Below are 14138 nucleotides of genomic sequence, written 5' to 3'. Positions count from 1 at the left end.
TCCTTTCCGCAATTTTGCGGAAAGGGTGCGGACCCATTCATTCTCTATGGGGACGGAATGTGCTGTCCGCATCCACATTTGCGGATCCGCACTTCCGCATCCGTGCTTCCGTTTCCGCAAAAAAATAGAACATGTCCTATTCTTGTCCGCAATTGCGGACAAGAACAGGCATATTCTATTATGTCGGCAATGTGCGGTCCGCAAAATGCGGAACACACATTGCCGCTTTCCGTGTTTTGCGGATCCGTGTATCCGCAAAACACATTGCGGACGTGTGAATGGAGCCTTACAGCCCTTTACATCAGCGTCATCATGCATCAACCAGTTTGACAACTCCTCTGTTGGAGGCAGAGCCAAATCAGCTCGACAGCAGTCAAACCATGCCATTGCCCAGGGTATTAAGTCAGGTGGTGCACCCCTTTAAGGGACACATGGCTTCTACAGAACATTTGGAATAGTGCAAGAAAAAAATGTAATCCTTTTAACCTGACTAATAGGAAAATCCTTTCACAGTGCGTACATACATGGTGGGTTGGGGAGGTCTTGACACAGTGTTAAAGTACAGTTTGCATTGATATATAAACTCAGGACAGAATTGCAGGGCCCCAAACATAAAACCATCCAGGAACTGTACTTTGCATCCCATGCAGAGTATACCTGAGGCTTCAATAATCTGAGCTTTCCAGTCCCACATCCAGTGCAGACAAAAGTTTTCAATAGTAAAACGTCACTTATAGCAGGGGCATAAAGTTCAACTTTTTGCCCCTCATTTTAATTTGAGAACTGAAATAAAAAAATAAAATAAAAAAATTATAAAAAATTGTGACCATGTGAACTGATGGGAATTACATGGAAAACAAGCCTGGAACAGCATCAGGTTAAGGCAAGAAGGGCAGACGATGCCCTTGGAGGTAAGTATGTACACACAAAGTCTGTCTGAACGTCTTCACCATTTAATTTGTGGCAAAAATCAATAGTACAGAGATGTGAAAAATATCTAATAATCCCAGCTATTCACCCACAAAACACAGCCCCAAAAATAAAAATAGAAAATGCCAGGGGCTTCTCAAGTAAATTTCCATCTCCCACAGTTTTCATGTGGGATAAACAAAAATATAAATCTCCATACAGTGAGCATTCCCAGAGGCTAGACTACAGTACATGTCGTCCGGCATCTTAAGAAGGAAAAATAAAAGTTCTAGTGTCACTTGAAAGCACATTCACAGTTTCTGTAGAGTTCAGGGACACTTTTTGAATGATATGTAGCAGCTTGTGAATGTCTGTGGAATGCTCTAGGATCTTCCAGGCCTGAAACAAGACACAAGAAACATTTAGACAAACTGGAGTTCATGTGAAGTAATGGAAGGGGTGTGAGAAAAAAAAAGTAATTTTAGTACTGACCCCAATATGGGTTACATCCCCTACCAAATCAGTTTAAGGTTGCTAAAGGTCGCTACATAAGAGACAAAAAAATAAAATAAAAAATGTAGGCAATATCAGATTGGCTGGAGGCCAGACCCCGACCAATCAGCTGTTTGAAGAGTCTGCTGTGCTCAATGAAGCTTGGGGAGCACTGCAGCAATCTCAGCTTTCCAAGCACAGCGCCGTCCATTGGATGGTGGCTGTGCTCGGTATCACAGTTCAGCTCCATTCACTTGGATCAATGGCCCAGGAAGAGGCTGTGGCACTCACCAGAGCACAGTGGCCTCTTCAAACAGCCAATCAGTGAGGGTAACAGGAGTCAGTCCCCCACCAATCTTCTATTGATGCTTAAAAAAAAAAAAAAAAAAAAAAAAAAAAAAAAGCTTTAGGCAGAGTCCCATTCAAGTGAATGGGGCTGGGCTGCTATATTAAACACAGCCGGTATCCAAGGGACAAGGGAGCTCCATGGCCTCCTCAAACTTCTGATCTGCTGGGCCCCTGAGGATAGGCCATCAATATGAAGCTCTCTGAGAACCCCTTTAATGGCTGCAGTTTATCCAGATCCCCTCCAAGTGAAGAGCTGGAAGCTTGGTCACTACACCGAGTCCCTGATCATCTATCTGCCCCATGGCAGGTATTGGTTTTTGTATAGTAGCATGCACTTACCCCTCCTAACACTAAGATTAAGGCCTCTTGTCGTTTGGTCCAAAACCTCGCTTGGATATCCGACGATATAGCGAGCTCTGTTTTACTAAAGGCAAAGAGATAATGACATTGTAATGAAATCCATTAAGCATACATCATTAATATTAATAAAGGGCTTAATTAACTAGAGTGAAATGTTCTGCGCAGATCCACAGACAGTGGCAGAAAGGGGTTCTGCTGCGGAATATGGGACAGGGCCTTAAGTTGAATGGTCATTAAATTGTTTAAGTGTAGAGACCGAGTGTGATCCACTTTTATTAGGTCAATATTTTCCCGTTTATTATGGTGTCTGCTGTTCAATGGCAGAGACCCCCGCAGTTTGCAAGCCAGTGGTTTAAAGCTGCGTAAGGAATGAACATGTCCCTTGTTATCAGTGTCCGGACAGAGGCTGCTTGACGCTGCGGCAGGAGTTTGCTTGCAGGTTGAACAACTGTGGCAGAAACCATCTGAGTGTGCCCTTACAATGTATTAGTACAGGTAAGAACCGTCTGGAGTGGCGCTGGGCAGGGGATTTGTGTAACTGCATGTCCATTGCTAAAAAACTAAAAGATGCAGCATCAGGAGGAATTTGGAAAACATCCTTGTTTTTATCCAGATGCTTAAGTCACTGGTGACAAGCAGAGCTCTAAATGGTTAAATTTTACCCAAGACCAGAACATTTTAATAGTCTATACTTCATATCCCTTTATAAGGTATTCCACAAAATAGAAAAGTTGTCATGCCCTGTAGGGTGCATCATTACAGGTATGAGAAGGAATAGCACTATAAATACGGTGCCATACAAACACTACACAGCAGCACATTGTGTATACCCTTAGGCTGGTGTCACACGAGCGAGTTCAGTATTCAGTATAGAGCTCAATGCATTGAACTTGCTTGTGTGAAACCAGCCTTAGGGCTCTTTCAGAGAAGCGTGTCCTGTGCAGGAATCGCACGCGATTCCCCATTATGGACACTGCTCATTTCTCTGGAGAGCACAGCATTACACTGATTTATAATCCCGTGCGTCTCTGCATGACCTTACTGCTACAGAATCATAGTGAGCATTATTTCAGTATGATTCTGTAGCAGTTAGGTCATGGAGAGACAGCATTATAAATCAGTATAATGGTTAGCACTCCTGAGAAACAAGCAGTGTCCATAATGGGGAATCACACACAAGGAGTGAGATTGAAAGAGCGCCAAGGCTACAGATGTGTGGCAAACCTGAAATTGGACAGTACTAACAAAGTGGATGAGATTAAAGGGGTTATCATTAACTCCTATAATGACCCCACCCCCATTGTCTGGGCCCCTTATGCACCCGCGTTGCTCCCGATACCTGAATAACCACTGCATCCTGGGAGGCTCGGCCCTGCTGCAGTCTGCTATTGGCTGCTCATCCCCCATCAGATGTTTTGATCTGCACAATGGGGAGATGCAGCGGCGGGCATCAGAAGCGACAGAAGTATAACCCCTTTAAGAAATCTCATCCCATAGGATAATAAATTGACCTGCAGAACAGATTTGAAATCTGCAGCATGGCAATTTAGGCTTTAGCTGTCCCCAGTGGAGAATGTGAAGTCCACTGGCTTTTCTGCAGCAAAAACCACATGTAGTACATGCAATTTCAGTGGAGTTTTTCTGCTACAATTTTTGGGATGTGTTGATGCGACCTAATGTAGGATTTACTGTGGTTTATGAACTTACCATCAATAGATGCAGAAGACCCCTGATTCAGGGAAGGATTGCTAATAGCAAACGGTGCTCCAGCCGGTGGCTGCTCGTAAGACTTCAACAGGCTCCAATGTGGATCAACCTCATATGGATACAGCAGATTGCTTAGTACTGCTGGACCCGACTTGATTGGGGGCCTCTCGAGATTGTGCATGTTCACTTGGCTGTGGTGAAGTCTCTTAAGCATCTCTGCACTGGCATAGTTGCTGCTGGAAGCAGAGCTTAACATACCATGTTTGGCTCTCTTTGTGAAGGGCTCCCCAAGCTCTAGATGAGTGGCTCTGGCAAATGGGTGCTCTGTAAACAGTGACGAGATCATACGATAAGAGTGCTCTGAGCCATTCATGCTTACATTGCTGGTTTGTGGGTTGGGGGAAGAGGCCCACGGAGGACAGTTCTGTTCAGGATGCTGCATCCTTTCTAACAAGTGGGTGATTCCTTGTAGATCAGGCTGCAGGCACCTATAGCTGCCGACTTGCTGGCCACTTTGAAGCTTATTCTCTTGCTCACTCTTACAGTCTGTTTCTGATTTTGTGGTCTTGTTTGTCTGGGCAGGTGCCCGTTTAGGTTTCTCTTGGTTCAGAGTCTTTGTATTCGTTGGGGGAGACCCTTTTAACCTAGCACCATCCAGCTGCATAGGTGACACATCAACCCCTTGTAGAGCCGGGGGACAACCGGTGCGCCTGATTTTTATGACAAGACCTGGGTTTTTACTCCTGCTGCTGCCAGGTTTGTGGAGAAGGTCATAATTTTGTTTGTGGATCAGTTTCTGGTGTAGGATTAACACCTCGGGGTATAAGGTTTTGTAAGTGCAGTACGGGCAGGTACGCACTAACAATAAGGCACCATTATATAAAGTGGCAGGTACGTCCTTAGCTTTTATACACAAGTCCAAAGGAACAGGCTCTAAATCATCTGGTATATTAGGTGTAAAGACTTGGCTTTCCACAGAGGTCTCTTCATATGAGCACATTTCTAAGTCAAGCGTTTCATCACAAGCCAATGAAATGTCCTCCATAATGGGAGTCCTTGGCAGCTCCTCCTCCAGCACAGACTTTTCTGGCTCCTGCTTGACAGTGGCTTTTGCCTCCCCTTGGAAGAGTTGCTTTGTGTTCACCAGTTTATTACGCAGGGCTGACATCCTCTTGGGGGGTTTGGAGAGCAAAGTGTCCTCTTTGGTATCAGTTATGGGTGTCTGGGACACTTTGTTTTCCTGCATGTTGGCAGGAGGAGGATCTGGGGACCTCTTAAGTAGTTGTAAACTTTTACTGAGGCTTCTCACAAGAGCATTAGATTCTCCAGGCTTAAATTTGTGGTGTCTCTCCAAGTGATACCTCAGGGATGTTTTCTGTGCAGCAGCATAATCACAAAATTCACATTTGTATGGCTTTTCACCTGCAAAAGAACAAAGGTGTAAGAAGGTAACCGATCAAAATGCTCAACCAACCCAAACGTACCTTGTCACAAATTCTGGGTTAAACGGCAGATTAAAAGAATTTTACTATAGAGATTTCTAAATTAGATCTGACCATAAGACTTGGGCAGAGAAGTTAGCTTGTAGACCGGTCTGCTACTAGAAATTTCTACTTTAGACACATCATGAACTTAAAAACCCATTTACCTGTATGAGTCCTGAGATGAATATTGAGGTAATAGTTTGAGCGAAAGCTCTTTCCACAGAAACTGCATTCCCTGGAAGCTGGAAGGCCTTTGGTTTTAGAGATTGCTTGTCCATCATCAATTTTTTCTACAATTAACGAAAGCACAGGTCCATTAGGAGAAATCACATTTACAAATGCCACTAAAATGTATTGCCTGCCTCCGAGGCCAGGGCTAGACCAAGACATCAGTGGGACTCAAGTCGAAATGACTTGCCTGCTTGAGTCACAAGCCAATAGAAGTGAAGAGCCTTGGTCTCCACTGACTTCTATTGGGGTACAAAGTGAGCTAAGGGATTACTATGGAGAATATGGTCACAAAAATGAAGTAGTATACCCCAGACTTGTGGATTACAGTGGAGTGAGATATATACATTCAATAGCTGTCACTCATTTGGCCCACAGCCATCTCCAACCCTGTTCGGCTCGGCCTAATGTGTATTCTATGGTTAGAGTGGAGAAAGCTGCTGCCAGACATCTCTGGGATAACAAAAGGATTGGGGAAAAAGAAATTTCACCCGATTCTTCTCTCCCTGACATCTGTTGGGGAAGAGGTGGGAGTTCCCCAGACACATTAGATTGTCGCCCCAAACCCGCCATTCTCTGCATATTTGGCCGATAGAACACTAATGTATATGGGGGGGGGGGGCTTTAGATGCCAATTGTGGTGTAAAATGCAAAGGAAGCCTAGCCTTAGAGGCTTAAAAAGAAGACTTGCAGCCTCTAACATTTCCCATGCAGTTACTCTGGAGCATCTATTCTTTTGACTATTACTTTATTATTCCTGCTAGAAGTTCTGAATAATTTCTAGCAGTTTGCAATGGAGGGCGACATGTGTAACCAGGGGGTCCCTACACAGTCAGCCACTGCCGGCATAGATTGGATAGCGTCAGACTGCAGGGACACACCCCACAACTAGCAACACCCAGCTGGACTTACATTGTAAACTGCTAGCAAGTCATTCATGACTTCTAGCAGGAGTAAAGGAATGACAAGTCATTATAGATGCCGCAGAATTGTTATTACAAGGGGGATGCAAGTTGGTAATAAAACAGACGAGTCAGGAGAGGTTATAGGTCATATTTAAAGGGGTTCTCCAGGAATTAAAGAATATGAGAATAATTACTTTAATATTAATATATTCCAAATATTTTTCATAAGCTATAATGGTTTGTTTTGTGGGGGGGAATCATTAGGAGAAATAAAATGGCCGCCATCCTATTCGTACACACAAAACCTGTCCTAATAGAGCAGGACAAGTTACTTCAGAGCAGTGAGGTAAAGAGCTGCCTCATCCTCCTTTCTGCTCTACTTGTCATGTTTTATGATCCTGAATAAAGTGTAATGTGATCTTCAGCTGAATCTCTGTAGGAATAGAGTTCATGAGGAGACATGAAGTCCAGAGAGGAGGAGGAGGGGGGGGGGGGGGGGGGGGGGGATGTGACTGAGCAGCTACACTTGTATATATAGGCTCCATTACCACAGTCCCACATTACCAGTCTGTCCTGTAAGCCCTCTCTGTACTTCATGTATCCTCAAACTCCATTCCTACAGAGATTCAGCTGAAGATCTTATCAGCTGTATTCAGGATCAAAATCCCTGACAAGTAGAACAGAGAAGAAGCGGATGCAGCTCTTTAGCTCAGTGTTGTGAAGTAACTTGTCCTCCCGTGTGATTAGGACAGGATTTGTCTGTACTAATAGGACGGCGGCCATTTTATTTCTCCTAATTATTCCCCCCCACACACAAAAACCATTATAACTAATGAAAAATATTTGGGAATTTATATTAAAGTAATTCTTTTCATTTCCTTAATTCCCGGAGAACCCCTTTAATGATTACCTATAACCTCTCCTGACTTATCTATTTTATTCCCAACTTGCATCCCCTTGTAATAATTCATATTTATTTCCCCTGATTGTTCTCCAGACAAAACAAGCCATTATAACTAATGAAATTTATTTGGGAATATATTTATAATAAAGTAATATTTAGTATTTTCTGTAATTTTTTCTTAATTTCCCAGAGAACCCCTTTAAGTCCAAAGTGCATTGTCAACACATGCAACTATGTATGCAGGGTGGATATATTGGACTTCATATAGGGGCTCCATGCCCATATTGCAGACCTTTAAAGTCCAGTCTGCTATATACGGACACTGGCCATGTGCATTCTGTGCTGCGGACCCATTGACTTGAATGAGTCCACAATATAGGACTTCACCTATCTTTTGCAGAGGTGTCCGCCTCCAAAGCGGAATGGAGACGGAACGGAGGCAAACTGATGCATTCTGAGCCGATCCTTTTCCGTTCAGAATGCATTTGGGCAAAACTGATCTGTTTTGGACCGCTTGTGAGAGCCCTGAACGATCTCAAACGGAAAGCCAAAACGCCAGTGTGAAAGTAGCCCAAGCCCCAAGCTACATAGTTGTTAGTGTTGAACAAACTTGTGTTTAAGTTCAGCATACAGGTTGGGGTTATCCAAGAATCCCATTATGTATTCCATTACCACAGACCATAACGAAATTCTATGACGGCATGCACCACAGAAGCCTATAGAGGCATGCCATCATAATAGAAGTCTATCGCCAGCATAGACTTATGATGGAATGCCTCTTAAAGGAAACCCGGCACCTGGATTTTGGGTATAGAGATGAGGACATGGGCTGCTAATCGTTTTTTTTTACACAATAAAAGCACAGAGAACTATGGGGACTGGATATTGCGGATGTGCTAGCAGCCCATGTACTCAGCTCTATACCCAAAATCCAAGTGACAGGTTCCCTTTAAAGAATTCAGTTATGGTCCGTGGTAGCAGAATCCATAACAGGATTCTTGGATAACCCGAACTTGAAACACAAGTTTGCTTAACACTAAGGCTCCATTCACACGTCCGCAATGTGTTTTGCGTATACACGGAGACACGGATCCACAAAACACGGAAAGCGGCAATGTGTGTTCCGCATATTGCCGACATAATAGAATATGCCTGTTCTTGTCCGCAATTGCGGACAAGAATAGGACATGTTCTATTTTTTTGCGGAAACAGAAGCACGGATGCGGAAGTGCGGATCCGCAAATGTGGATGCGGACAGCACATTCCGTCCCCATAAGAATGAATGGGTCCGCACCCTTTTCGCAAAATTGCGGAAAGGATGCGGACACATTTTGCGGACGTGTGAATGGAGCCTAATAGTTGTGCCTTCGCCACTTTTCAAAAATTCTGTTAGCTGTAAGTCAATAGGAAAAATCTAAAGTCCACAAATAGTGTATTTTTTGGTGATTAGTATGTATGGGTGGTTGCAAACTATACCTACAAAAAACAAAACTACTACATGTTGGCAAAGAGGAAGTTACATATGCCACTTGTGGCAGTTTTCAATGGAGTCTGAGGTTCAGGGGCTAAAGAGAAGTGCCAGTCTTTTCATTATACATTTCCTTTCTTTGACTCAAATTGCTTAAAAAACCTGCAAGTGTTAATCCAGCATTTGTGAATTGCACTAACAGGTATGACATTTTCCCCAATCCACCACTAGAGGGTGATCTGAGCAACCAAATGTTTAAACATGATAAAGGTGACAAAGCAGAATGGATGTATCAGTCACACTTTTCCTTCTCCATTCTGCAGAATTGGGAATTTCTGAATAAGGGCAGCATAGAAGAGACAGATAATAGCATGGAAAAGACAGTCTGATACTAGTTTCTTACCATTTGTTTGATCATCTCCTGAGTCAGATTCATCCTCCATCTTAACTGTCTCCTGATCCTCCACACTGGCTGGAGTTTCTGGAGAGCTGGCAGACAGCAGTCCTTCAATGTTACTCATGGTTGAGGACTCTGAATCACTCCTGTCCTTCCTGTGTACACGAGAATGCATTACCAGCTGTTGGTAGGTCTTAAACCACTTCCCACAGTCAGAACAGAATGGGGTCTTATCCTGCACCCCTTGAACCTTTCTTTCCTCCTCCGTATTCCCGTTTTTAGGCTCATCAAGTCCCTGTGCCTGCGTGGCTCCCGCACAGTCTTTACCTTTAGTAGTGTCTGTCTCACCCAAGAGAACAGACTGATTCATCTTTCCTGTATTCCAAACATCAGTGATCTCATCCTTGTCAGAATCAGTTTCCAAGTTGACTTCAAAGAAGGGCTCCTTCACACGACCAAAGCCTAAGGCCACTTTGCCTTTAGTTGCCAGCTGCCAAGCTTGGTAGGTGTTGAAAGGGTCCAGTTCTCCAATCCATTTGCGGGATTGTTCAGGGTTTTTGGCAGGTGGCTTTGAGGGCTTTAGATTTAAGAGGTTTAGGAAGTCTTCTTTGGGGACATCATCTGGTTCCTCCTTGGTAGCAGACTCCTCACAAGTCCCCAGCTTCAATCCTTTGATATGAATCTTACTATGATCCAACAGGGACTCTTTGTCAGGAAAGAAGAAGCCACATACCATGCACAGCTTATAGGGTGAGGTGACATTTTTGGCCACTTGCTCTTGGACAATCTCATTTATGGTGATGGGGGTCTCCATAACCACCTGTTTATTTCTCCATCCTGTTCGGCTGGAATGGGTCCGCTTATGGTTTTTGAGAAACCAAGGCTCTTTAAATCTCCTACCACAAATATTGCAAGAGTATGTGAAGGAATCCTTGTGCCTCTTCATGTGGGTTTCTAAGTCTGTTGAATCATTAAAGGTCTGACCACACACCTCACAGTCTGACCCTTCATTGTCATCCTTATCCTCCTTTGCAGACCCCCCGGCACTCTTCCTGCGCTTGTCTTCAGGGCCAAGATACTCTGCCTCCACACAAAGAACAGTGGGCTCACATAAAGTTGGTCTATGCCGAGTCAGAACATGCTTTCCAAGATCTTCATGATGTTTATAGGACTCATTACAAAATATACAGTCAAAAGTCACATCCCCCTCAGCTTGTATCAGAAAACTTTCCTGCATTGTTTTCTGGGAGATTGCATTTCGTCGCTTCATAGCCCGGGATGAACGAGAGCTTTCCATTTGGGAGCAGACAGAGCTACCTATGCCGTCAGGACCTTCAACAAATTCAGCGAGGGACTGAATGGGCATGGTTGCTACCAGTTTTAGGACACAATAAGCCAACTTAGCCCCTTTTAGATCACAGCAGAGATGGGTGATGCACTCATTCAGGGGAGCCCAAGTGTTGCTGTTAAGGCACTAATCAGAGATGGAGGGGGTCTTTAGGCCACAAATGGCTTGGGCAGGATCAAGGGAATAGTCTTTAGTCAATACCTACATCTTCCTCAGATGCAAGATGAAGAGTCAAGGAATACTCCATAACACCCAGACCTAAAAAAGAAGAAAGGCAGAGGGTTAGTACAGTAACCAGCTAATACAAACATACAGTAGACTGGAAATATATACACATGTTATTTTAGTCATGCAGAATTCTTCCACCCCTGTCCCCACAACTGGAGGGGGGGGGGGGGGCATTAAAAAAGTGTCCAACATGAGAACAATGTTCCTTTGTCTCCTGACAGTTTCAATGGAGTTTTCTATGAAATAAGTCATGTTTGGTGGCACAAAGCTCCCAAGGACCCCCCTGCCACAATTAACATATGTTTAGAGGACATTCCACACCCTTCATATGTTGTTGAATAGCAAAGACAACAGGGTAGGAACATATCATACCCTTAGTATCAGGACAACAGCAGGAAAAAAAAAAAAAAAAAAAAAAAAAGTTACAAATTTTGGCATACTATTTTTTGAGTAAAACTTTGGAGACTTGCTTTCACATTAGTCTTGGGTAAACATTTACTACTTTAAAGTGAAATGGTAATTAGGGGCACACATATATATTTTAGGGGGCAGCTATAGACAAAAGTGTACCATTTGAAAAAAAAAAAAAAAGGAGCAAAATTACACAATTGTTTCTGATGAATTTGTAAAGAAAAAATAAATAATAAAATTGTGTGAAATATATATATATATATATATATATATATATATATAATCTCACACAAGGTTAATCTCTGCCAGAGTTCTTCATAAAGGCCATGGCTGCCATTACTAAGAAGATACAATTAGGAAGTGCCAAAGAGACAGACTAGACACAGCTGAGGAAAATGGCTTCCTCAGACCAGAGGAGCTCACCCCAAGCTGCCACTACCCAGCCTCTATTGTTGTGGTAACTCCACCAAACTTTTCTTCTAGCTTGGGAGGTAATTGAATCAGATGTAAATGAAGAGTTAAGTGTTTGTTCTAGAAGGTGAGAAGGGGTTTTTCTTTGTGTCAGAAGAAGGAAGATAAAATAAGAGTAGAAGGGGAAGAAGCAGCCCTAGTAATGGAGATTTACAGAAGGTCAGGAGAAGAACAGGATCATCAATAAGAGCCTCCACATTGCTGGGGGCAGACATATTGCAGAACAGCCAGTCCCTTCTTGCCCATCTCATCAGCTGTCCCAACAGGGTGGCACCAGTATAGTCACCACCATCCTGCTGCAGGGATGCATTAGTCAGCAGGTCACCCAGGGGGGGATCCAAACCAGCCCTGCCCCCATCCCACTCATTATCAATATCTCTAACTTATTCTCCAAGGTCAAGCAGTGAGCCTCCTTGGCCATTAGAAGGTGCCCGAGAAGGGCTGGTGCAGAACTCCCCACTAATAACAAACCTGCCCAAATCAAGCGCTAATTACAGACGCCACCGAGGAGGAGGCTGCGGCTCCGCTCCGGCTTCCTGTTGAGCTCTTTCTTCCAAAGGACACTAGAAGAAGCCTTCGCTTCCCGATGCCTCCTCCTCCTATAGATACAGCAACTTTCTGAGGTGGCAGTCCCCGGAGACGTGCAGTACATGGCAGCGCTAGAAGTTGCGGATGCTGGCCATTACCTGCAGTGTGCGGGAGCCCTCTACCTGCCGCCTCCTCCTCCCGCAGCGGCTGGCGTTGTTCTTCTTCTCATATTTGGGAGGCTGTGCGCTGTCTTGTACTTCCTGGCTGTGGGGCGCTCTATCTCCTCCTGTCTTTATAGCTGTGTCCGTCCCCGTGTCCCCGCCCCCTCTCATCCTCTTCTGTACCCCTGCCCTGCCTCTCCTCCATGACCAGGTGCACAGCCTCATGCATGGGATGCCATAGGTACACATTACCATGGAGGGGGAGGGGGCACTTCTTCATCGTTTAGGAGTAGAAAACCCCCCATATTATTACTACTTCTTTTCTTTATGACTAGTTAGTATTACTTCTTCACACACTTTTTGGTGGCTTTTAGGGTTACAAGGTAATCTTGGACTATGGCTGCCATAGGAATGAATGGGGTCAGAGCGCGTCTCGCTCATTTACTGCGACTGCAACACATGAAGCGCAAGAAATCCAGCAGTGAATGCACAGCGGACTTTGGGCATGCCACAGCTGTCGCAACCAAATTTTGTAGTTTTGTAAAAATTTAACTTTTTTTGTTTGTGTGGATTTCATCCTCTTCAATGCAAGGGGGAGATGTGCAGAAAATCACAAGTAACTGATGCGGTTTTGGGGGCGGACCGGTGTGGAAATGCGCGCGTAAGACCTAGCGGAATTTCTGCCAGACTGCCCACAGCCGTGTAGGTGGTCATAGTACAAATCTTATGTGAACGCACATAAGATCCGCATGGATTTCTGTGCATTTCTGCAGCATATCCGCACCAAAATCAGCTATTTCTAACAGCAGTTTTTGGTGCGAACTTGATGCAGTTTTGCTGCAGGTGAAATCCGCAAATATAATTGACATGCTGAGGATTTGTAAATCCGCAATGTGTACATCTCATACACTTTGCTGGAACTGTATTAGGGTGGGTTCACACTAGCATTAGGGATTCTGTCATGGCTTTCCGTTATAACATGGGCGGATCCGTTCTTCTGCCTATAGATTTGTATTATGACGGAATGTAAAACGGAAGCCTTTAAAAGGTATTTTGTTTGCTCTTCGTCCTAGTAGAAGTCTATGGGAATCAAAACGGATCCGTCTGGGTCCCGTTATGCAAGACGGAAAACAAAGTCCTGTCTATGGGCAGAAGAACGGATCCGTTCTTCCGTCTTATGGATTCCGTTATTTTCTGTTATAACCATGTTATAACGGAAAGCCATAACGGAATCCCTAACGCTAGTGTGAACCCACCCTTACGCTGCATTTTTTCTGCACGGAAATCGACACAGAAAAACCGCACGTATTCCGCGATGTGTACAGGTGCCCTTAAGGCGCTTTCACACGCTCCGGATCTTGTTGCAGTAACTTCCACAATGGAAAATCAGTTCCATTTATTTGAATGGGGAGGGAAGCACATGGATTTCTGCACGCTCCATTCAGGTGAATCCGCAGTGTAAGGGCTCGTTCACACGACCGTATGGCTTTTTCAGTGTTTTGTGGGCCGTTTAAAAGGATCAGTTTTTCAGTTTTTTGTTTCAGTAGTGTTTCCAGTTCCGTTCCGTTTTTCTGTACTGTTTTTCCGTATGGCATATACAGTATACAGTAATTACCTAGAAAAAATTGGGCATAACATTTTCAATAGATCGTTCCGCAAAAATGGAACGGATATGGAAGACATGCGGAGTACATTCCGTATGTGTTCCATTTTTTTGCAGATCAATTGACTTTAATGGAGCCACGGAACGTGATTTGCAGGCAATAATAGGACATGTTCTATCTTTACA

The 14138-nt window shown here is 44.1% G+C and overlaps 1 protein-coding gene across 1 annotated transcript; it reads right to left on the bottom strand.

Annotated features, from left to right (window-relative positions):
* Positions 1-295: 295 nt before the first annotated feature.
* ZNF217 (zinc finger protein 217) lies at positions 296-12453 on the bottom strand. Its single transcript, XM_040437072.1, has 6 exons — positions 12347-12453; positions 9209-10808; positions 5465-5590; positions 3817-5238; positions 2089-2173; positions 296-1308 (listed from the first exon to the last, which is right to left on the bottom strand). The coding sequence occupies exons 2-5, from the start codon at positions 10566-10568 to the stop codon at positions 2106-2108; spliced, it is 2976 nt and encodes a 991-aa protein (XP_040293006.1). The 5' UTR covers positions 10569-10808; positions 12347-12453; the 3' UTR covers positions 296-1308; positions 2089-2105.
* Positions 12454-14138: the final 1685 nt, after the last annotated feature.

This window comes from Bufo bufo, chromosome 6, assembly GCF_905171765.1.
Source record: "Bufo bufo chromosome 6, aBufBuf1.1, whole genome shotgun sequence".
Taxonomy (NCBI): Eukaryota; Metazoa; Chordata; class Amphibia; order Anura; family Bufonidae; genus Bufo; species Bufo bufo.
This window is presented reverse-complemented; position numbering and strand designations above follow the sequence as displayed.